The sequence below is a fragment of the Asterias amurensis genome, chromosome 9 (assembly GCF_032118995.1).
Source record: "Asterias amurensis chromosome 9, ASM3211899v1".
Classification (NCBI taxonomy): domain Eukaryota; kingdom Metazoa; phylum Echinodermata; class Asteroidea; order Forcipulatida; family Asteriidae; genus Asterias; species Asterias amurensis.
The window spans coordinates 12,039,954-12,065,629 of record NC_092656.1 but is presented as its reverse complement, the minus strand read 5'-3'; the positions used below and the strand labels follow the sequence as shown (position 1 = coordinate 12,065,629).

Sequence of the window (25,676 nt, the reverse complement as noted above, 5' to 3'; positions counted from 1 at the left end):
TTTTTTCCCTAAAGGCCCTCTGGATGATGAAGGGATCTCCATACCTAGTGTTCAACTTAGACCAAGCATCCTTATAGGCTGCTTCATCTGAGCGAAGAAAAGCACCTTGAATCATCTTAGCTGCGGCTCCGGAGGTGTACTTTCGGAGATAAAACAACTTATCTGCAGCTCCAATATTTTTGCGTGCGATCAGCGCTGTAAATGCATTCTTCCACTCAGGAAATTGCATTGGATCTCCACTGAATATGTTTGGCTCCGGTACAGGCAGTCTTCCAAGGGAGATACTTTCCTGGAAAGCTTGCAGCATTGTTGAAAGATTAACGGGCGATGCCTTTGAGGAATTGGGGGGAGTTGAACCACCACTACTAGGAGTCTGGAGAGAGGTGCGAGTTGGGCTACTCTCTTCCTGACATGCTGGTGTTCCATGACTATCACCACTGGAGGTGTTTTGCTCTTCCTCTTCATATACCTTATATCGGGCTGCAGCAATCTGCATCTCTTTCTCTGCCTTGATTTTTTCTAACTTATGTTCCTCTTCTTTTACCTTTCTTTCAAATTCTGCCTGAATTTGGACCAATTTATCACGTTGGGCCTGGATTTCTTGGACTGCTTCAAATTGTGCCCTTTTTGCAGCTAGTTCAGCAGCTGCCTCAGTTTTACTTGACGAAGCATGTGATGCTTTGGAAACACATGACGAGACATGAGACTCTGTGATGCTTCCAAACACAGATGGATATTTTTTCTTGTCTAGACTAGCACGAACATTGAACAAGGCGACTTCTGTATTAAAGTATTGTTCCTTGACCTCTCTGAGTCGTTTCTTGATCAGTAATTCAATGTCCTCGGATATCTGAGAGGCGCAGTCTACTTGACGAAGAATTTGCGGATTTAGTGCTCTCAGGTTTCGTAGTTCTTCATAATCATTCATTACGAAGTGAAGGCGATTGTGGATCTTACGTAATTGATCTTCGAGTTCTTCTTCTGACAAAAAGTTCTTAAGGGCATCTCTGACTAACCGTGCTTCGGCCTTCCATCTTGAGTATGCGTTGTTGAACCTTCGTTCTTTGTCTTGTATGGCTTGCTCAAGATGTACTTGGGCTTTCTCTGTCTTCTTTCTCTCTCGTTCACTGCGACGTGGACCTTGATCCATAGCAGCAGCAATTTCCCTTTCTTGGTCTTCAGTTGACATGACTTGAGAAAATTATGCAAAACCTTTTGTTACTTTAAGGCTCAAATGGAGAAACACACCGTTTTGTGATGTGGGGAACTAACGTTCAAAAGGCAAGAATTGCTAAATTAACTATAGCTTAAACTGATTTATAGCAGTATATTTACAACAACAAAATACAAATCAGTCACTCATTTCAAGTCCTTGTGGAACTTTACTGCATCAAGTCCGTATAGTACACTGTAGACCAATATTGTTCTTGAGATCAAGACGGTAGAGTTTAGACTAGCATCAGAACTATGGCTTGGACATCCGAGTTGATAACAGCAAAGATCAGAGCACAGAGGTAAGCAGCTCCAAGTACATGTAGCACATCATGGCCAACAGCATGGAGAAACATCAAACACAAGGTGAGGCAGGGTAGAATTGTAGTACATTCACATGAAGGCACCGTTTTCACTGTAGCGCACTATGAGCACTCAAAAGGGGGGGGGGCTGGTCTGTAACAAATCTGCTGTGAAGCTTCTACTGATGTTGAAACTGGTTTATTTTGTTTCAAATCACCGTGAAAACTGTAACAAGATGAATAACAGAAAACAAATTACCATTTGATAAGTAACAATAAGAAGGTATGCATTCATCATAACATACTACTAAAAACTGTATTTATAATGCACCTAGCATTAGTCAGTTGGAAATTAAGTTCCCTAATACAGTGTAGAAATAAACGTCTGCATTGAACCTACGAGTTCTACAACCATCTTAATGACTTGACCTTTTCAATCATTTAAACACACCGTGTATAGTCCTAAATTAACATAATAACAACATAATCCTCACCGTTCACGCCTGAGACCAGCTGATAAACTTCCAGCATTCAACCCTGATCACTTAATGACTACTTCGACTCTATTTAGCCTAGACGAAATGAAATACAAATCTAGAATCATTTTTATGCAATGAAACAATGCAATGCTATGACCAGTAGCAAAATAAACATGCACATGAACTCTCAAACCCCTAGAAAATAGACACAAATTTCTGTATAAACAGTAAAGAATTGTAATGCAATTGATAATATAACAATATCCATGAAATAGTAGATATCAAATAAGAACCTTCTCTTACCCATAAACACGATTCAAAAGGGGGCAAGTAGCCAAAAACGTTCATCCAAAACTAACGGAAAGTTAATGTTTACAACCTTCAAGTATGACAAAAAATATAAACCCATGATTACGAGAGGGCGCTAGACATAGACTTCCTTAAGTCGAGTGAATGATTAAGCTAATGCGCCAAGCCGCCAGTTACAAAGGAGTCACTGAAGACTTGTGAGATGAAAATCCGTCCTATATCTTAAAAGCAAAGTTGAAAACATGTACACGTTTGGTAATCGTCAAAGACCAGTGTTCTCACTTGCTGTAACCCATCATATGCATACAATAACAAGCCTGTGAAAATCTGGGCTCAATCGGTCATCGAAGTTGCGAGAAAATGATTAAAGAAAAAAAAACACCCTTTTTGGACGAACATGTGTGCTTTCAGATAGGAACAACAGACTTCTAGCTAGAAGTGTTTTATTATTTTAATGAAAAATTACCTCTTTCTCAAAAACTACGTTACTTCAGAGGGAGTCGTTTCCCACAATGTTTTATACTATCAACAGCACCAAGTAATTTTTCAAGGAAATATTTATTTTGAGTAATTACCAAATGTGTACCTTTCCTTGAAAGGCAGTGGACACTATTGGTAATTACTCAAAATAATTATTAGCATAAAACCTTTCTTGGTGACAAGTTATGGGGAGAGGTTGATGGTATAAAACATTGTAAGAAACGGCTTCCTCTGAAGTGCCATAGTTTTCGAGAAAGAAGTAATTTTCCTTGAATTTGATTTCAAAACCTCAGATTTAGAACTTGAGGTCTCGAAATCAACCATCTAAACGCACACACCTTCGTGTGACAAGAATGTTTTTTTTCTTTCATTCATATCTCGCAAGTTCGATGACCGATTGAGCTCAAATTTTCACAGGTTCGTTACTGTATGCATATGTTGAGATACACCAACTGTGAAGGCTAGTCTTTGACAACTACCAATGGTGTCTGCTGCCATTAACTGCTGTTATAGTTTTGTTTCTAGTGAAATGATTGAGCCTTTAAAAAAACTGTTAAAAGAAGTAGTTTCGTTTACTGCTTATAAGCCTGCCGCTAATAATCGTTAAATTGTGAATTAATCTAGATGTATGGCACCATTAGCTTGCTTTATTTCTTAAAATGTTTTAATTGTTTCCTAAGCCTTAGTTTCAGTGTATGATTCACGCATATAGCTTGATTTCTTGAAAACAAATCAAAGGGCTTTATTTTATGAGTAGAAAAAAACACAGTAGTATTTACTCGAAACATTTCTGCTCCTTTAAAATACTGTCGCATTTTCTATAAAAATAATATAAAAAAATCTTGGATTCGTACGACAAATCACTTTGTCAAATTGACTTAAATTTTAAATTTGTAGTGTTTTTTAATCTTCAAACTTGTTTACATAATCAGTTTTGCACGATGTGAATAATGTATGCTGCCAAGCAGTAGTGAGTATAACACGCATCTTGACCTTTTACCAGAATAGTCTACATAATACATAAGTGTACAATATAAGTGTTAACAAAAGTTGTCAAAAAAATTATCTGAAAAGAAAACAAAAAGACGTTTTTATACCATATGAAAGCACAAAACAACTAACTACCAAGTGGTTTTTTCAAGGGTATATAAAGCACGGTTCATACTTCATGCGAATGCGACACTCAGTTTTGACGTTACATTTTTATTTTCGCTATGAATGTTTCGCAGGAGTTGAGCACAATTTAAGCGATTCAAATTATTCTTTGCGAGCTGGTGACGACAAAGTTCGTATTCACAGGAAGTATGAAGCGGCCCTTAATCGAGAACGCATCATTAGCAATTTCAAATGTACATAATCATCTTTCCTGCTATACTGTATGACATCACAATGAAACACCTGTATAAAATCGTTCAAACCGGAAACTACATGTTCCACTGAGTTTTATTTCCGAGTGGTAAGGTGACAAAGCCGTCTGCCTCTTTGTGTATCTGTCATGGTATCCCCAGTGTTTAACTTCAGTAGTGAGGCTTATCTTATATCCCTGAGCCAATAGCCTGGAATCCAACCCAAGACGAAAATCAAGAGAGATTTTGGTTATACTGAAATACCTTAAAGGAACACGTTGCCTTGGATCGGTCGAGTTGGTCTTTACTGCAAGGTAAACTTGACCCTGTGGTGAGGAAAATGTGTTTTTGTTTTGATTATAGGAACACGTTGCCTTGGATCGGACGAGTTGGTCTATAAAAAGCATTTGTAACCGTTTGTTACGAAATGCATATGGGTGGAAAGATGTTGTAAAAGTAGAATACAATAATCCACACAAACATTCCTCGAAATTGCGCGGTTTTCCTTTTACCTCGTCGACTAACACGGTCAGCCATTTATGGGGGTCAACTTTTTGACTCCCATAAACGGCCGACCGTGTTAGTTCGCAAAGGAAAGGAAAACCACGCATTCTCGAGGTAATGTTGTGTGGATCATTGTATTCTACTTTTAAAACATCTTTCTAACCATATGCATTTTACAGAACCAACACCGCTTCATAAGAAGAGATTGTTACATAATTAGTCTGCTCGCAAGAATTTCGTGTTTGTTTTTCCCCACCCGACTATACACAAACTCTCCGGTTGTTCTATGCAAGGTGATTATTACGTTATGATCACCATAGATTAATCGGAAATTCTACTGTCCAGTCCAATTCGATGTATATTATGGCTGGTTTTTTTTTTAAATAGTGTCCGTGTTTACTGCAAAAAAAACACTATTTTTTTTTACTTAACACTTTGGGTTATGGTGCTCAACTACTGAGTAAATAATGGATAGTTATTTGTCGGGTACATTTTGACACAATAGAGTTGAGGAAGAAATTTGACGCATAATTGGGTAGCAGTTTTACACAGAAATTGAGTTAACTACGACGCAACCCCTGTTGCGTAGCGTTTTACCCTCCAAACTAACATGTTCCCTATTAAACACCACAAAGAGTAAAATTTTACACAACAATGTGTATTTTATTTCTCAGAGTGAAGTAGCCAGGTGAATATTCACAGGAAGACTATTCCAAAGAAATGGTGCGGCATATGAAAAAGATCTGTGGCCATAAAAAAATGGAAGAAACTCTAGTAGTTGATACATACATACATTCAACTAAATATTTGTAAAGCACCTTTACATCAAGATCAAAGCACTGAAAAGAGCAAAACCAATGGAACTATAAATACAACATATTACATCTGATACAATTGAGTTTGACAAAGAGTTATAATTTCTGACGCGTACTGGGAGGTTGTTCCATATTCGGGGAGCAACAATGGAGAAAGTCCGGTTGTGAGCAGTGACTTTTGAGATGATCGTAAAGTCCGAGTAGGTGAATAATGGTGATACAAAATTAATATAAATAAGCAGGAGATTGACATGTTTGAGCCTTGAAAGTTAACAAAGGAATTGTGTATAAACTGTACGAAACATAACTGGGAGCCAATGTAATTGCACTGTGATATGGTGAGAACGAGGGAGGCAAGAAACGAGGCGAGCAGCAGTATTTTGTACACGTTGATTTTTAGCGATATATCTTTATCAGGGAGTACATACAGAAGTGAATTGCGGGAATCAAGTCTAGTTGTGACGATGGCGTGAACAAGACGAAGAGTATAGTTGCTTCATCCAGGTAGCGGCGAATTTGTGATATTTTCCCGTTAGCCATGAAAGCTCCTTTGCCAACATTATCAAGATGTCTACTCTTGCACACTGAAGGATCCAAAACTGCACCGAATCCGTAATTACACCAAGTCATGTGGGGGTTTACCATCTATAGGGATGACAACAACAAAGAAACGTAAGAATATCGAAACAAAATAAGACTAATGAACCCCATCTCATTCTTCTGCGACTGCTCATGAGATACGAATTTTGACATCACACGTTTGCAACGAATATTTCGCAGTTGACTATATTGTGCTCAACTCCTGTGAAACATTCGCTGCAAACGCAGCCATGTGACGTCCAAATTCGATTCGCTTTTGCATTCGCACCAAGTACAGTATATATGAACTTAGACTTAATGACAAGTCGCTAGGCGCTGCTTATTTGTCTGCCTTTCATGCAACAGTCACAGTGCGATGTTGCACATGCAACAGTCGTAGGTAGAGCGAGGGGTAAATTGCGACTGACTCGCACACACACATACTGGGATCGAGGGTATGTGTATCGTCCCCGCAGCTACACCGCACTTTTACTACACACCGCGCTTAACAATTACCGTCTTGACTTCAAGACTATTATGAACTGGGCTTTCCTTTTCTACAATCTATATATACGTAGAGTAGGCTGTGGCTCCGAATATTCATTTTGGTTTTTATCCGTACACCGATGTGTGTTGGCACTGTATACTCAGTACTATCCCGAGTCATGTGAACACAAATATCACAGGCATCGATCGTGGGTTCGAATCCCACCCGAGTAATATGCATGTATGATTGATATTTCACAGGACTCGGGAAAGTACTGAGTATACAGCGCTAACACACATCGGTGTATGGGTAAAAACCAAAATAAATAGACTCGACTACAATTAGAAGAACGCTGTGTATAGTTTGCATCACATTAATGTTTGTTGAATATGACTACTCTCAAACGTTATCAAGTCCTGTGTTTGTTACAGTGGCTGCTCTGTATGTCCATGGTAACAATTGTTTTGATCAAAACAAAATCGGTCTTTTATCTCAAAACGGAAGAGAACTTTCCACAGTTACAATAATATCATTATATGGTATACAACTAAACACAAAAGCACTTACCACTGTAGTACCAAATATCTTCGGCAGGGATAGACCACTTTATCTCATTTGCAGCACTGTCAAATGTGCCAATGTGGGTCTCAAAGCCCGCTTATGTTAAAAAAGAAATAAAATTCATATTATGATAATTCACATGTTTAAATATTACAGAAACTTCGGCTGGTTTGCAATTTCAGTAAGTCTCATTAAACGGTTATTTGCAGAAACCATGTGGATTATATACTGCCATAGATGATCCAGTATTTTAAATAGCTGATCTATTTTTGAGGGCTTGGAATAATTAGTCGTATTCCTACAAAACTGTACAAACAATACTTTAACCTATAACTAAATGCAATCAGGCAGTAGAATGGTTTTTGTTAATGTAACTAAGGGAATCAATGTGTGGTGAAGAGGTTTTCAACTAGTGGTTTAATCCCAACGAGGCCTGGTTCTTGATAATTTTACTGAGACGAAGTCGAGGTAAATTATCAATAACCAGGCCTCGGCGGGTTTAAACCACTAGTTGAAAACCGATTCAACACACTTTGATTCCCATTCATAAATACCTTTTCGGTCAAAAAACATCAACACTTGGTCAAAAAGTAAAATAAATGCAATTTTTTTAATTTTTCAATGATTTCTTTCAACACAACACCCCTCCAGCTATGAAAATGGTAAGGCCAAGTCAAGGCCTCGGGTAAACAACTCCTTATAAGGGAATGCTGTGCGCGTCGCGCGTATCGCGTGATGTGGCACAACTGTCTCGGCCGTTGCTCTCGACCAATATGAGTGAAGAAACTTAGCACAGGTGCAACTCGCGTGTCACGCCCATGTTTCAGCACTTTTCACTGGTCATAAACAAAGGTTTATACACGTGACGCGCTCTCCACCAATAGGAATAGCGAAACTGTCTGAGGTATGTATGAATAACCATTTAATGCACTAACAAACTCGGTTTTGCTACTGTAACTTTTGCCAACAATTACTTTAAATCAAGATATGGCATGTCATACACTGCTAAAACTTGGGTGTTAAATTGTTTCTTCCTGGTATTTATATGTGACAAAACCAACATGGTGTGATTTATCCCGATTACTATATTATTGGCGAAATCAACACCGTGTCGGTGTTGTCATATAAATTATATAGTAGATACGACGAGTATCAAATCAACACGCCAGTTTTTGCGGTGTAGCCGCTCTGGTGTTTCTGATCAGCGGGGTGTGGGTTCGAGTCCCGATCTTGGCACTTCCGTCCTTGATTAGGCTGGGATATAAGCCGTTGGTCCAGTTAAGTCGGTAGTCATGTAAAAGAACAGCAAAGACCTATCGTGGAAAAGTATTAGGTTTACCCGGTGTTTATAAACCTTTATCACGGCGTGGCCATCTTGATTTTACTCCATTCCAAACCATTGTAACCTAACTTAGGCTAGACGAAATAATAGTCTGGTGCCATGTTTGCGCAATGAAAGTTAGCCATTCGTTACAGTGAAAACAGTTAACACGTCCAAGATGGTCACAGCGTGATAAAGGTCTTGTGATTACGTGAGAAAGCACCCTTGTTAAGCGGTATCCTTGTAATTGTAAGATACAGTGATGAAGTTCAATAACATGCATGAGGCAATATTGAGGAACATTATATTACCAAAAAAAAAAAAACATTGCACATTTATACTTACCAATGTTCTGTTCTATCAGCAGATTACCAATTCTGTATCCAGTTTCATGAAAACTCACATACCCCTTTCAAGACAAAGTAAAGATTAATCAGAAAATTTCTTTAAGAATTGTTTCAATGTTATGGATCGAAAAAAAATAGACAAAAAAATACGATTCTATTGGACCAAAGGAACCTTTCAAACTACACAAGTCTTCACCAAACATGTTATGAATAATTACTGACTGTGTAATTATAAAACAAATTCGCAATACAATACGATGCAAAAGAATAACACTTAACTAATTGTTCCTGCATGGGAATTTCTATTGGCCTTTTTTGCTGATATAAAAACACAGCTTTAGTTGTTTTTCACAGAACTCAGAACAAAAAACACCCTATTGTCACAAGTTCTGTGCATTCAAACGCTTGATTTCGAGACTTCAAAATTTAATTTTCCTCGAATTCAAATTCGTGAAAAATTACTTCTTTCTCGAAAACTACATCAAACTACAGAGGGAGCCGTTTCTCACACCGGTTTAAACAATCAACAGCTCTCATTGCTTGTTACCAAGTAAGGTTTTATGCTAATAATTATTTGGAGTAATTACCAGCAGTGTCCAACTGCATTTAAAACGACCCTATGTCAGTATAGTGCAAACGTAGGAAGGGGACAAACTTACTGACATTCCAGCAAACGTCTGGTTTAAAATACACTGGCCGACTACATTGGCGTATTCCTCGTCACGATACTCGTATGAATCCAGACTCTTTGAAAGCAATGGTTCCGCCTTATCAAAGGCCAGGGCCAACGCCCATACTGCATCGTAACTATTGGCTGCGTAGGTTGGATCGTTCACGGTGATGTTGTAGCCAAGTAGGTCGGACATATCTTTCCGGAACTCTGCTGGTGTCTGAAAGTAGCACAAATTGATAAAATAAAATGAAGAACAACACCATACACTCTGAGTGGAGGTTTATGTCTCCTGACGATGACTAGAGCAAGCTAGTCGAAACGTTGAGACCAAGTCAAGCACTAACTCCGCGGTAGTGCAGTTAACTACGATCCTTTCAGCTAAAATAGTAGTCAGAGCCAATTTTCTATACCTTTCGCCCAGACAGTGTTAATTAGCAGGACAGTTCTTTTCAGAACAGAGAATTCTCCTGAACAATCCGACAAATCTTCTCCGCGGTAGTAGAATAAAGAAAGACAGTTATCTAAGAACAAACTCAACTTGGCAAGTAGATAAACACATTTTGTTACCACAAACCACGTATTATTACATCGGTACCTCACCATGCAATGCCTCAAATCCTATATTATGCAGGTTTATGAATGGAAGTTATGTCGTATGATACCGTATGCTAGTCCCGCCCACTGTCAATGTGCCACTCTAGTTTTAAAACGACAATGCTTTCCCCTAGCATGATTGTTCTTTCCCTGTTTAATATCCTTCATTGGAGTAATTAGACATATTAAATTCAGCCACAGTATGGTTATATGTTTAGTTAATGTTGTTACTGTTGTGTTGTTTTTGCTACTGCTACTGTCACTGTCAATGTCAATGTCGCTGTCGCTGTGGGTGGTCGTTGCATTGCTGTTGCTGTTGTGCTGTTTTTAGTTGCTGTTGATGTTGCTGCTGCTGCACATTTTATAGCTGTTGCAGTGTCGATACTGTCCTTGTGATTGTCGTTGCTGTTGCAGTGTTTAAGTCACTGTCCTTGTGATTGGCGTTGCTGTTGTTGTTTGTTGCTGCTGATGACAAATGCAATGATGGTGCTGCTGACACTATCCAGTACAATACTATAGGCATTTATGGACCGTTGTTTTATCTAGATCACAGCGGTGGATGAAGTACATGACTCAAGAAAAAGATCTAAAGATATTAAAGAAAGGGAAACAATGAACACTAAAACAAGAGATATCATCAGGTGAAAAGGTGAAATTTGACGCCTAGAGGCACTGTCGCAATTGCTTTCGCTGTCACTGTTGATGTGGCTTTTGCTTTCTAGTTGAGGCATAATGAATTTCTGCAATGAAATAATAGTTATTATAGAAAGTAAGTGGATAGAACCAACAGTTAATAAACACTGACCTGTCCACTTCGGCCCACATCTTTCTCTTCTCCATAGAAACTAAATGCAACCGCTAAGTATCCTTCAGTCGCAATCAATAGTTCTTCAGGTGTGCAAGAAATCGTCTCATCCGCAACAGACTGCCAGCCGTCCTTGTAAGTGCCCAATATCATCCAAACGTAGTCTGGGCCGTACATCCCTAATTTATAAGCCTGTCAGGAACGAAGTATAACAGTGGAAGTATTTAGAACAATTCAGTAAAATGGGGCTGTGGAACGAAACAATTGTGTTACACAAACATCAGGGCGTAGTTTAAAAAAGCAACACGCAGAAGGAAAATCTGTACCCCTTCGTCTACTTCTTCGTTTTTCTTGTAAATACAAAAGAGCTCTGAGTGGACTTTTAAGAACCAAATACGGCGTTTTTTAACACACACACAAAAATCCGGTCAAGATGCACGCTGAGGACGGACCAGCTTTGAAAAGTTCGTGATATTTCTACAACAGCACGTTACGTAAAGTATAAGAGTTCTAAGAAACTCACACTGCAGAATACTTTCCGAACACTCCCCTCGTAGAAACTGGTTGCTATGATTCTCACATCTAAATCCTGCGGTAAAAAAAAAAAAAAATCACAGTGAATATTTAAAAATAACGGCGTACCCGCTTTATATTAACTAACTGTACGTGATGATAAACGATCGTGGTATCATGGCCCTCTTCGAAACCACAGCTTCAGCTTCATCTTCGGCCCAGGCTAGCTTGGCCCCGCGATTGTTTTGACAATATTGCGCGTGCTTTTAGGTACGCGTTCAGGGCCTCAGACGAGAGAACGGAGCCTGAAGCCAAATCCAAAGCATAAACCGTGGACTCGAAAAGGGCCTATGACTAACTTTATTGATAGACTGTTTTTCAAATATTTATTGGTAAAACAATAAACTTCAGCAACTAAAGGAGATGAGTATACCTTGAATTTGAAAAATCTTAAAGTTCAGAACTTTACCTTCAACCGTTTAAGGGCATCTTCCGGATCGTCGATGAATGTCTCTGAGCTCACTATAGAAACATTACTCTGCACAGAGTCATCGTGAAGTTGCTTAATCCTCTAAAAATGTTGAACAGAAATCAGCATAGATCACATAACGGCCCGGTCACACAGGCCCCGATAACGAGAACGATAAAAATGCACGCCCTCGATTGGTTGAACGTTGGCGTATTCTGTGTGGAGCGCTTCAACCAATCGAGGGCGTGCATTTGTATCGTTCTCGTTTTCGTTCTCGTTATCGGGGCCTGCGTGACCGGTCCCCTAAGTAGGCTACATAGTTAGTTGACAGAGAGAGGGCCAATAAGGGAGGGCTAAACTCACTGACCTGACAAGAACAGTATATTATCTTGTCAGAGGCAAAAGCCAATTTTGATTTGAATTATACTAAAAAAAGGTAGGCCTACGAACCAGACGCTTCCCAAACCCTGTCCCAACAGCGGTATGACTGGCTTCCAGTTGTATTTGACCATATTAGGTGCGTTCGATTAGCTTCCCCGTGTTGACCCGGCTGTGCTCATTCGGGTGAGCCCCTGACAAGAGCTAAACGAACGATCACTCACCGCTCTCGTAGTGACGTCATGCACCTCGGGCCAGCCCAAAGTGACCTGTTCCACAAGTAGGGCAATTGGGGTTGACCAGGTGAGCCCCTAGAATGACGTCAAAGCTATTCGAACGTACCCAGTGAATGTGGGGACAAAACGGATCCTTTACTTGAGAATGCGTGAAGCTAGGTTATCAACCACGGGTCGCCTCAAGTTAGTGCCGAATGGATGATGGCATGGGCAAGACTTGGGCAAGTTTGAGTGGATAACTAAACCGTGCGAACGGATTTTCAATTTAATTTGTTCAAACGGTTTACCAATAAACGTAGCAACGGACTGCCGCACTTTTTGAAAGGATTTACTAGTCTGTGTGGACAGATCAAAACGGTATACAAAGTAAGCCTGATGAGCGAATAGTGTGACTAGTTTCGAAGGCGCGACAATTGATTGCCTAGTCGAGTCATGACTACCATTTTTCAAACAATCGGTTAATCGTACCGCTACGAATAAAACAAAAAGATAGTCTCAACCACTGCTTAGTAGTGTTGCTCACGACTATTCACAACAACTTATCCTTTTAGCACAAATTTTACTATATTGCGCATCATGCAGCAAACATTATGACGAAATGCATCTTAGGAATTAAGTGTTTGGTTCCTGTAACAGATTTCGAACGCGTCCAAGGGTTTGGCCCGTGATGAGTTGTGTTTTAAAGCAGGGGTGTTCGCAATTTTTCTTAGTAAAGGCACAATGCCCCCTAAACATAAAACACTGGTGTTTAGAAACCGTTCATGTACTGAACACACTTTAGACGCTTCCTAAGGACAGTCTAAACATAATGCTAGCAACTTATGCGTCGAACTAGACGTACACTTGTGGACAAGTCGTTAATGGTCCCACGCGGTGATATACAGTCGAGTTGTGGTGGTGCTATGGCGAGATCACGAACTGCTCGTACAGTAGTAGTAGAATATCGCGGGGAGAGTTGGAACGTTATCACCGCTACAGACATTTAACGACTTGTCCACACGTCTAAACTAAATGCGACATAGTAAAAAAAATAAATAAAAAAAAATAACTGTGAATGCTTGACGCGTTCGAAATCTTATACAGGAACCATACCACTTGTTTTTACAATTCAGAAAATTGTATTAGTCGCCAAGGCCTAATCATTTAATGCTTGACGCGTTCGAAATCTGTAACAGAAACCTTACCACTTGTTTTTACAATTCAGTAAATTGTAGTAGTCGCCAAGGCCTAATCATTTTGTTTTACCCCCGTATGTGGTTCTACTGCTTCGTTAAGGGTCGCAATCCTTGTCCAGCCGAACTGGCTGATGATTGCGGCTTGAGCTGAGCCAAATGTTGATGCCGAGGTGAGTGTACGGTAGATGTGTGGATACTTATCTCGATTGGAGAAAACAGGGCTGGATGCACCGGGGGTAATCTGGATATCAAGAATTTATCATTGTAAGAACAAAGTGAACAACAACAAGTCCTCTCTACAGAAGACAATCAGAGCATACTCATCGAAACGTCGAGTTGAAACCAACGGTTCTTTTCAGAAGCACTAGAGATAGTCATTACAATGTGTTAGCAAACCTTTCCATTATATAATTACTGTTTAGTTTACTGTTCACATCCAGTAAATTCCCAAAACCGAAAAAAAAATGTGTCCAAGTGTGAGATTAGTTGAACGTAATCGCCATTTAAAGACAGTGGACACTATTGGTAATTGTCAAAGACCAGTCTTCTCACTTGGTGTATCTCAACATATACATAAAATAACCAACCTGTGAAAATTTGAGCTCAATCGGTCGTCGAAGTTGCGAGATAATAATGAAAGGAAAAACTCCCTTGTCACACGAAGTTGTGAGCTTTCAGATGCTTGATTTCGAGACCTCAAATTCTAAACTTGAGGTCTCGAAATCAAATTCGTGCAAAATAACTTCTTTCTCGAAAGCTAAATCACTTCAGAGGGAGCCGTTTCTCACAATGCTTTATACCATCAACTTCTCCCCATTACTCGTTACAAAGTAAGGTTTTATGCTAATAATTATTTTGAGTAATTACCAATAGTGTCCACTGCTTAAGACGTTGAGCAGATGCACACAAGTTCTCTATACATGTATGTAGACTTCTGAAACAACGAAATAAACGCGTCATGCCATTGGATGCAGGAACCATGTGGGTATATTATGTCGTCGTGTGCAGATACAATGGATTCCCGTAATCTGGTAATTTCGAAACATTAAGCTTCCATTTTATATTTATTTACTAAAATCAGGTTTCGTTTCACGAAAAACAAAAATCAGAATAAAGCCCGGTTCATGCTTCATAGGAACGCGAAAGCGGGGCGAACTTGGATGTCGCATGGTTGTGAAGGGAGTAGATGCCCATTAATCCTTAAAACCTACCTCAACAATACTCCATCTGCCGACTACCAGCGCCACTGTCGTAGCAATTTTAGATAACAGAGGTCCGAGTATTGCTACTTTGGTTGGGGGCTTGCCGAGGAGCTCAAAGTACAGTCGATCCAACGCAACGGGTAAATCTCCCTGTATTTCAGTAGACAGTAGAACGACCTCGTTGAATTTTAAGAAAGGCTTTAAATTTTGTCAAAATGGTAGTCCAATACTGGTTTTGCGGCACATCATTTTGGCAAACGGGTAGAAAACCTCTATTTGGCCAATACTTGTTGTGTAGCTGCACACCGTTTTGTCAAATTGGTATGGAAAAGCCCATTCTGTGCCAATACTGGTTTTGTAGCGGCACACCATTTCTGCTAATGGTGTGAACCTTTAAGGTGCCAATACTGGTTTTGTAGCGGTGCGATATTTTGGCAATATGTTAGAAAACCTGCATTGGGCCAATACTGGTTTCGATAGCGGCACACCATTCGGAAAATGGTGGAAACCTTTAATGGACCAATACTGGTTTTGTAACGGCACACAATTTTATTTATATGCTAGACAACCATTCACTGGGCCAGTACTGGTTTTGTAGTGACGCACCATTTTAGCAAAATCATAGAAAACATATATTTAATTAATTAACGTATTAGTTACACAGTGTGAGCAATATTGCCAGTTATGGGCCAATTCTGGGCAAATAGTGGCATATGTTGGCCCAATACAGAATAACCAGCATCACCTGAACGTTATTTGACCTGTACTGGGTGAGTTATGACAACTGTAATGGGCCGTTTAAATGCCGATGTGCAAAAAGCATTATGGCAAACCTTCTGCCAGCTGTGGCATTATCTGGCCGTTAGCTGACCAATTTTGGGCCAATATGACATACTGTAATGGCCCAATACAGAAGTGCCAGCATCGGCATAAATGTTATTGGGCCTGTACTGGGAGAGTTATGTCAACTGTAATGGGCCGGTTAATTGCCGATGTGCAAATTGGCAAACCTTCTGCCAGCTGTGGGCATTATCTGGCCAGTAGCTGTCAAATTCTGGGCAAGAGTGACATACTGTAATGGCCAAATACAGAAGTGCCAGCATCGGCATGAACGTTATTGAGCCTGTACTGGGAGAGTTATGGCAACTGTACTGGGCCGATTAATTGCCAATGTGCAAATAATTGTAAATGAGCCAACACTCAAGCAGTATGGGGCCAATACAACACACAGTATTAAGCCCGGTTCATATTCCTGCGAATGCGATTGCGATACCAGTGTTGACGTCACAAGTTCGCAACGAAATGCGCACTGAGTTGAGTTGGGCAACTCTCTTGCGAATATCGCAGCGAAAGAGAAGTTGTGACGTCAAATTCACATCGCATTCGCATTCGCAGCAAGTATGAACCGGGCTTTATGCTACTCTCACACTGGGGAGAATCTGCTAGCGAATGTGCTTACGAACGGAAATATTTAACAATCGCTCAAACTTCGCAACATTTACCGTGTCTTCATAAGCATTGGTAAAATATTCACAACGTTCACAAGTCATTCTCCCCATTACGAAGATCAGTCAATTTATGCTGCTCTCACACGGCGAATATGCTAGCGAATATGCTATCGGAAGGAAGCATTTTACAATCGCTCAAATTTCGCAACATTCAACCTGTCTTCGTAAGCGTTAGTAGCAAATTCGGAATGTTGACAAATTATTCCCCATCTCCTTACGAAGATCGGTTAATTTAGAAACCGGTTTCTAAATTTAAGCGAATGTTGCGAAGACGGTCATTCGCCGTCGATTTTCGCAAGCATTGGTAACGTTAGTAAAAGCGTGCGTAAGCGTTAGCAACGTTCGTAAAGGCATTGGCAAGCGTTGGTAAGCATTCGTAATATATTCGTAAGATTGTTAAGGAGAGGGCCGACCGAGGACGATCAAAGGAATGAGTTCGAGATGAAAATATTAACTATCCAACCGCCAATTTGGATGAATTCAACGCGAAATTCAAATATTCATCTTCGCAAGAACATTCGCCACACTGTGAGAGGTTCAATACGAAGCACTTCCGTACATTCAGCGAATGTTGTGAAGACGATTATTCGCCATCGATTTGCGTAAGCATTTGGTAAGCCTTTGATACTGTCGGTAAAGCGTGCGTATTATGCGTAACGTATTGGTAAAGAGAGGTTGAGGGACGACCGAGAACATAAATTCACCATCAAATCGCAACTTTTGGACAAATTATTCATCGCGAATTTCAAATATTCATAATTCGCAAGAATATTCTCCCAAGTGTAAAAGTAGCATCACGGTACTCGCCAGTAACGGGCCAATGTAGATGTTTGGCTGTGGTATACTGCCAGCAACTGTTTTTGCACACAAAAAAAACAATTACTTATAGTTCGTTTAACATATGCGATGGGGAGAGTCGCCTTAACATTTAAAAAAAAATTAATTAATGTTAAATTTAATTACTTCGATAAAAAAGTACGTTTCAATAAAGTGTAATTGTCCATAAAAATAAAATAAAAAACAGCAGTAACTTAAAAATTAATTAAAACCAAATTTTAAAAATACTATTTAAAAATAGTAATGAAGGTATACATTTTAGCACGAAATAAAAATAATTTAATAGTGTTCGGTTTCTCAAAATGCCGGTACCATCAGGTTCATCAACTTGCATGTAGCTCCTTTTTAAATATCAAGTCGGGTTGGTAATTAATTTGCTTCTGTTCTCATTATTTATTAAATTACTCTCCAGGCATTTATTTTGATACATCAGCTAAATGACAACAGAATTTTGAAAACGCCTGCTTATGTTACAGTTACCTGTTCATGTTTGCTGCGTTTGAGGCAGACTCTGTAATGGTCGAAACGTCAGGTAATGAACACTTTTGTCCACACAATAGGTCCTATTGGTTGGTAAACTGTTTGAAACAGCTAGTTAGGCTTTTTATCCAATTTAATTATATTATCAAGTTTTACAAAATTTTGAAAAAATCCATACTGGTTTGTAGCTGCACAACATTTTGCAAAATGGTGTAAGAAACCTTTTTTTTAGCCAATACGCACCATTGGGCCGGCATTGAACCGACGTTGGTCGTAACTATTGCACATTCCAATGCATGGTGTCAAAGCTGTGCCACGAGATGGCATAAGATTGTGAACAATTTTAAAAACTGACAAAGTAATGTAACTTGTTGGGAGTTTTTTTTTTTTTCTATAAAATCCCCAAACAAAATTGTAGATATTATTTGACGAGCCTTTTTGTTAAGATTTCTGATTGTAATAAGGTTATTATAACTTGGAATAATATGTAGTCAATATTTCAACCATGGGTACAAATTCAACGGAAGTTTTTTGCAGCGCACGTTTTGTAATCAAACCCCGCGGGTCATCAAAATGGGCCGGAAAACTTCAAACATTCAAAATAATGATCTTAAATTAATGAAAATGTATAGCTTTAACGCAATAACACAACTTTTCTAGCTTATTGCCATTTTATTTATGCATCACACTATAATTCAGACAGAAATTGTGTTTTCGAAATTTGGTATTGGTAATTCAAAATCAGAGAGTTTTTTTCTTTTCATTATTAAGGCTTACGATAAATGTTGCGTTTTTTATTAATTATTTGTTGTAGTTTATTTTTTCCAGAAACAAACAACAGTTTTTGAGCAAAGCTTGGTTGAATGATCTTTAAAAAAAAAAATAGAGTTTCCAAACATTTTTTTCTCTCTATGTGATTGTGACATCAATAAATTTAAACAGACATACCTCAGTGTCTTCCATATGTAGGACGAGTTCATAGTCCGGTAACACATCACTTCTGCTGTTGATATCAGCAATAGCACGCTCAGCACCAAGGAGCGCCGGGTACCCATCGAAGCGACTCCACCCATCCTTGGGCGACAACGGCAGCAGTCCACCGATGTGTAGTAGGGCCGGCTTGTTCTTTGCGTTGACAAGATCAGGCCCCCTGAAGCTTGTCAATATTAAAATGGTCGCTAAGAAATTTAACATGTTAGGTTCTAGAATAACAGTAATCGTATGAGCCGGAGACCTGATGAACTCCTGCGTAGAGATGTTGGTAACGAAATGTGAGCTTAAAGGGCGAGTCACACTGCAGCGATAACGAAAACGACGCAAAGAGAACGCATTCTATTGGTTGAAGTGCTCCACGCAGAATAAGCCCACGCTTATTCAACCAATCGGAGCGTGCATTTTTAACTACCTCGTTTTCGTTCTCGTTATCGAGGCCTGTGAAAAACCGAAGTGATCAAGTAGGGACTAAGTAGGATTTGAAACTTTGCATGGTGGAGATAAGATATAGAAGAGTTTGCGGTAACACCATGTAATAACAATCTCTAAATGAGTTGGGGTGGTTCTGAAAAGAACCGTTGGGTTAACTCGACGTTTCGATCAGTATGCTCTGATCGTCTTCTGGAGATTGTTATTACATGGTGTTACCGCAAACTCTTCTATAAGTAGGGACTAAACAGCCAATCCAAATGATGCAACTAGGCGTCGCTCCTGGATTCTATCCGGGGTCCACGTGAAATGAAAGGTTGGAAAGATACCAATGTAACCCAACCTGTGTAGCCGCTATTACATCCAGGTACGTATAGGCATACAGCGCAATCTAGTACTCCGTGTGATGGTGACTTTTGGTCCATTCAATTTTAATTGAAACAAACGAAGTCTTAAAAAAAACGATTCAATTATTCTGGCCTATTAAAGCACGGTGTCTTTTGAATAAAATATTAACTTATTCTGGCCTAATAAGCAGTGTCCATTTTCTATTTAATCCATTTAAAGCAGCACTTAAATCTTGAAATAGCAATTCCATATCATCAGATAATATTCCTTTTCGTGTAATGCTACCCACAAATAACACACGAAAAACACACTGGCAATTGCCCACTTTTTAGTTACGTCCAGCTCTCGAGTTGCGCTCATTGCAGACGCATGTAAAATTATGTATTCATTCATAATTACAATATCGGCAGTAGGACTATATATGCAGTTAACTTTTCTCGTAACTGCTCTTAGTTAAGAGTAAGATCAACACCTACAGACTTCGTCCCTGTCTTACTGCTGTACAATCCTTATTGAACCCAACCATTTTGGGATTTTTTTTTTTTTTTCAGGCACAGTGTTACCCTCCACCATCACACCAGTAAGGGAATAAAAGGAGCGACGAGTTAAATGAACACGTTGCCTTGGATCGGACGAGTTGGTCTATAAAAAAGCGTTTGTAACCGTTTGTTATTAAATGTATATGGTTGGAAAGATGTGTTAAAAGTAGAATACAATGATCCACACAAGTTTGCCTCGAAATTGCGTGGTTTTCCTTTTACTGTGCGAACTAACACGATCGGCCATTTATAGGAGTAATTTGACTCCCATAAATGGCCGACTGTGTTAGTCGACGAGGTAAAAGGAAAACCGTGCAATTTCGAGGCATGTTTGTGTGGATCATTGTATTCTACTTTTACAGCATCTTTCTACACATGCATTTTATAACAAACACTTTTTAAAGACCAACTCGACCGATCCAAGGCAACGTGTTCCTTTAAAAACAGGCAGGTTTGTGGCCGTGTGATAAAGGCCCGAGCCGAGGGCGAGAGCCTTTATCGCACTGCCACGACCCTGCAAGGTTTTAAACGACAGTTTAAGAACGGGTAATTTCCCTTTTATTCCAATTCATAAATGCCTGTAAAGATACACGACGGCTGGAGCCCAGTCTCTGTCGTTATTGATCGTATCGAATAACCCCTTTTTTGCTATTAAAGGAGCCAATTAATGTAGTTGTTTCAGAATGGGGGTGATAGAACAGGATTTTCTAGACAGTGTCACAATGCGGACAATGGAGCCGTTGAAGTCGGGAAATCATGTTGGGTAGGAAGACTGTAGAGAAGAGCATTGTCGTTGTCAAGACGAGAAGTAACAAATGCATAAATGACCTTTTTCAGTGGCACTTTTGTCCAAGTACTTGCGAATCTTACCTATATTGCTGATGTGATATGATGATAGACGAACATATTGTTGATGTGTGGCTGAGTGTCATCAATGAATCAAAAATAACCCCTAAGTTCCGAGCTTTCAGCGAGGGAGCTATCCGAGCATCACCGAAGGAAATGTATGGCACTGAAACCTTTGTTAGCTGTTGACGTGACCCAAATAGAAGGAACTCTGTGAATTAAATCACAGAGTGAGTTGAATGAAAGTTGAAATAAAACTCAAGTTAACTTCAGGAAGTTTAAGTCAATAGATCAATAGACCCTTCCCATGAAATATGTAAATTGCACATAGCGCGTGCGCACAAACGTTTTGGTTAGCAAAATGAGTGAACATCGCGCGGTTTTGTACACGACTAATGGCTGCGTGACGCAGACGCGATTGCGCGTCTGCTCAGTGCACAACTCTATAGCGTTTGCCAACCAACAGGGTCTGTACGCATGCGTGAATGTAATTAGCATATTTCATGGGAAGGGTCCATTAGCGGCTTGGTCAACATAACCCAGAGTTTGGTCAACATGACCCAGAGTCTTTGACCCGGAATTTAAGTATACTTTGTCCCAGTGTTTGTTGAAAAATTACTCTGAGTCTTGGAAAAAATTCCCACTGTCCAACTCAATAATTGGGCCCGGGGTCTGAGCTAAAATGACGCGAAATCTTGTCAGAATTCTGGTAATTATCCATTAGTAATGCAGAACTTCAATTGGGTCTATTTGGGGACGTACCAAAAAATGATCTCATGTTAATATTGTTGAAACACTCTATTTGGTCGCAAGTCAGTGGCCCCGAGAGCCTGATCGAGTTGCTGAAGCGTTGTTCTCGAAAACACAAGTAGGACACACTAAACAAAATACCGTTATACGTCTGCAACCATTCTTCAAATCCTTTGTTATAGGCCCGGGTTTTTATTTCGTATTTTTATTATGACTACTGCTACTCAATGACCTGATGAAATCAAATTTAGATTATAGTTTGCATTGCGAAAATGCAAACACATGACTGCACTTTTAAAGAAATGAATGCATTAGTCATACTCTATTGAAATACACCCACAGAGAGGGTAAAGAAAAATCGTGCCTTTGCCGAGCAGTTCTAGAAATACTGAGAATCCGGTAAAAAACGGTAAGATTTCTCTTAGTTTAGGTTCTATGACATAATAACCTGTAATAGACTCACTCGAACGTATTCTACTGATAACTTTAATTCAAAGCGTGTTGTCCGAAAGGTTCACTCTTTTGCAAACTTAATGTAGTTTGACGGTCTGATGAGGGAAAAATTCTGGCAAAAAAAGGGAAATACCCTTTTTTCAAACCAGACTACCGAACAAAAAACATAGTAAACAACATGTACATAAAAATGCTGGACCGAGTAGTTGATTGTAGTTCAATGCTAGTAAGCCGATTTGGAACTCAGGTAGGCCTATCGCTGAAAACTTTCAAGGAATTTCCACTTTTGATTGTGTTTACTAACTCTATGGTGCTCAATTCACTCAGTTCGGTTGGACCTTCGTAAAGTTTCCCCAATAATGAAAGTTGAAATAAAACTCAAGTTTCTGTGATTTATTTCACATCAGATCAGTTCGAATTTCGAGGTTCATCACTGCTATACTAATTCCAGTGAGCATGTAGTACAATTTTGATGTCGCCTTGCAGTTGATTTAGAATCCCGTTTATAAATTAAAACTTGTTTATCCTGAATTTATTCTCAACAGGTATCTCTGTTGTACGAGTATAGTCCTGCCGGGGTCTAAAGACGAACCTTCAACATTACTTCTGTCTTCTAGTCGTTGCAACCCACTTAATGCACACAATGGCAAATGACTCTACCACAATCTCCGCGGTGGAAAATGACACGTTTATCGTCAGTACCTTGTCCGGGAAATTGACTGATGAAACTTCCTCCAGCCTGATGACATCAGGGGAACATTTAACGAACATGTTTGAAAGCACAAGTTTTACCACCCCGTATGGGACGTCTACCACTATGGGGGACGGTCGAACCTTCCGCTTTGAGGACTACACGCAGCGAGCCATCATCGGCAGCCTCGTCTGCTTCGTGGCCTTGTCTGGCTTCGTAGGGAACGTCTGGGTGATTCTGGCCGTTGTCTTATCAAAGAAGCTCCAGACCCGCACCAATGCCTTCGTCGTCAACTTGGCTACAACCGACCTGGTGACTTGTCTTACGGCACCGTTTACCGCGGTGGCTCTGTTCAGCATGACGGGCTGGCCGATGCCAGAGGAGGTCTGCTCTGTCGCAGCTGCTATTGGGTTTACCAGTATTGGATGTAGCATCATGAACCTGGCTGCCATCTCCATTAACCGGTTCGTGCTCATCACTAGATCCATTGACACTTACCACTCCATCTACACACCTAAGAAGATAGCAGCCATGTTAGTATTTACGTGGCTCTATCCAGCATTACTCTGCTCCCTTCCACTCTTTGGTATCGGTAAATGGGGTTACTCTGACAAGTACAAGACTTGTACTCAAGACACCTCGGCTGAATCTAGCGATCTCTTTAGTTCGTTGGGATCTGCTCTCATCTACCCAATTCCACTCATCATCCTGTTTGTCTGTTACTTCAAGATCTACCGCCACATCACAGGCCACATGAAGAAGATGATGGGGAAGGGAATCGAGATGGAGGGAACTTCCAATGCCTCCAGTGCCAGCAGCACTCAACTACAGAAGAAACCAGCGGGAAGCTTCAGCAAGAGACAGGTACAGATCACCAAGAATCTCTTCCTTGTGGTGTGCGCCTTTATTGCCTGTCTGGCCCCCTTCGCCATCGCTCTGATGATACCGCCCAGCGATCCGGTCATCCCGTGGACTGGGGCGTTCATCATCTTCAACAGTGCCGTCAACCCCGTCATTTACGGGGTGAAACACCCGCACTTCAAGGAGGTGTTCCGTCACATGCTCCGGTGTCGGTACCACTTGATTCCGGAACCATCTAGCTGTCTCAGAAAGATGAGATCAACATAGGCACCCACAACAGTTGCCTCCTCCGTGGACCGTGGCTCTATAAACTTGGGCTACTGACCCCTTGCACACACGTCACACACGGCGACTGTGCCACGCTCACCATTTTTGGCGAAAGTGCAAGGTTTATCCCTTGTGATTTTTTCCAATTTCAGCAGCTTTTTGACAAAAAAAATTGTGATTTAATTTAATTTTAGCCAATTTTTGACAAAAGCAGTGGTTTTATCAATTGTCAGCATATTTTGGGCGAAATTGTTGTGTTATCAAATTTAAGCCCATTTAAGACGACAGTGCAAGGTTAAAGGCAGTGGACACTATTGGTAATTGTCAAAGATTAGCCTTCACAGTTGGTCTATCTATGCATAAAACAACAAACCTGTGAAAATTTGAGCTCAATCGGTCATCGAAGTTGCGTGATAATAATGAAAGAAAAACAACCCTTGCAATACGAAGTTGTGTGCGTTTAGATGGTTGATTTCGAGACCTCAAGTTCTAAACTTGAGGCATCGAAATCAAATTCGTGGAAAATTACTTCTTTCTCGAAAACTATGGCACTTCAGAGGGAGCTGTTTCTCACAATGTTTTATACCATCAGCCTCTCCCCATTACTCGTCACCAAGAAAGGTTTTATGCCAATAATTATTTTGAGTACTTACCAATAGTGTCCACTGCCTTTAAACCCTATATTGATTTTATCAAATTTCAGCCAATTATTTACAAAAATGCAAGGCTTACCTTTTGTGACCGTATCCAATTTCCGCCAGTTTTTGACGAAATTGCAAAGTTTACCCCTGTAATTTCAGCCCATTTATGATGCAAGTTTGGCTTACATCCTTTTTGATTGAATCCAGTTTCAGCCCATTTTTGCCGAAATTGCCAGGCTTATTACACCTTGTGATTTTTTCCAATTTCAGCCCATTTGAGGTAAAAAGCAAGGCTTACCTCTGGTGTTTTTGGCAATTTTTACCAAATTGCAAGGTTTAATCCTTGAAATTTCATCAAATATCAGCCCATTATTGAAGAAAATGCAATGTTTTCCTCTAATATTGTGATTTTATCCAATTCCAGCACATTTTTTGACGAAATTGTAAGGCTCACACAGTGCGATTTTATCCCATATCAGCCAAGCTATGACAAAAATGCACCCCTTGAGATTGTGTCAAATTTCAGCCCATTTTTGAAGAAATCTCTTGTGATGTTAACCAACTTCAGCAAATTCTTTTTACAAAAACGCAAGGTGATTTTATCAAAATTCAGCCAATTTTTTACAAAAGTGCAAGGTTTACCCCTTGCAATTTTATCCAAGTTCAGCACCCTTTTGACAAAAAAATGCAAGGCTTATTTATCCCTTTTGATTTTGCAAATTTAAGCCCATTTTTGATAAAAATTAATGCAAGGCTTGGCCATTGTGATTGTATCAAATTTTAGCCCGTTTTTGACAAAATCCAAGGTTTACCCATTGTAAATTTTATCAATTTTGCGATTTAATTCAATGTCAGCCCATTTTTGACGAAAGTGCTAAACTATAAGTTTACTCCTTTGTGATGTTATCAAAACTCAGCTTATTTTCAACGAAATTGCATTTTGTACCCCTTTGTTTTTATATAAATTTTAGAACATCTTCGAAGAATACCCTCTTGCGGTTTATATTATTTTAGTATATTTTGACAATCAATGCAAGACTAACGTCTAGCGAATCTATCAAGTGTCAGTTTTTAACCAACTCCAATACCATGTATCAATCAAGCACATGTAACTCAGGTGTTCGAGGACAGAAAAAAAGGCGCCAAAACTTACCCTTGCTTTTTTCTTAAATTGGGTGACATTGCCTGATATTATGAAGGGAGCTTGGAAGGGCCAGGAGTAATTTAAATATCTTGTCAACTTTCT

At 39.8% G+C, this 25,676-nt stretch overlaps 2 protein-coding genes across 2 annotated transcripts in view; one reads left to right on the top strand and one right to left on the bottom strand.

Moving 5' to 3' along the window:
• Positions 1–19,908, bottom strand: part of LOC139941823 (gamma-aminobutyric acid type B receptor subunit 2-like) — an 89,522-nt gene extending 69,614 nt beyond the window's left edge. Inside the window, exons 1-9 of the mRNA XM_071938444.1 lie at positions 19,879–19,908; positions 18,561–18,857; positions 14,797–14,937; positions 13,656–13,826; positions 11,797–11,898; positions 11,338–11,403; positions 10,815–11,006; positions 9,402–9,632; positions 8,741–8,804 (exon numbers count right to left, since the gene is read on the bottom strand). Of these exons, the coding sequence (XP_071794545.1) occupies positions 8,741–8,804; positions 9,402–9,632; positions 10,815–11,006; positions 11,338–11,403; positions 11,797–11,898; positions 13,656–13,826; positions 14,797–14,937; positions 18,561–18,857; positions 19,879–19,908 (1,294 nt within the window). The remainder of the gene's footprint in view (positions 1–8,740; positions 8,805–9,401; positions 9,633–10,814; positions 11,007–11,337; positions 11,404–11,796; positions 11,899–13,655; positions 13,827–14,796; positions 14,938–18,560; positions 18,858–19,878) is intronic.
• Positions 19,909–21,846: 1,938 nt separating this feature from the next.
• Positions 21,847–23,977, top strand: LOC139942027 (alpha-1B adrenergic receptor-like). The gene is made up of 2 exons (XM_071938696.1): positions 21,847–21,926; positions 22,516–23,977. Exon 2 carries the CDS (start codon positions 22,605–22,607, stop codon positions 23,787–23,789), a length of 1,185 nt encoding a protein of 394 aa, XP_071794797.1. The 5' UTR covers positions 21,847–21,926; positions 22,516–22,604; the 3' UTR covers positions 23,790–23,977.
• Positions 23,978–25,676: the final 1,699 nt, after the last annotated feature.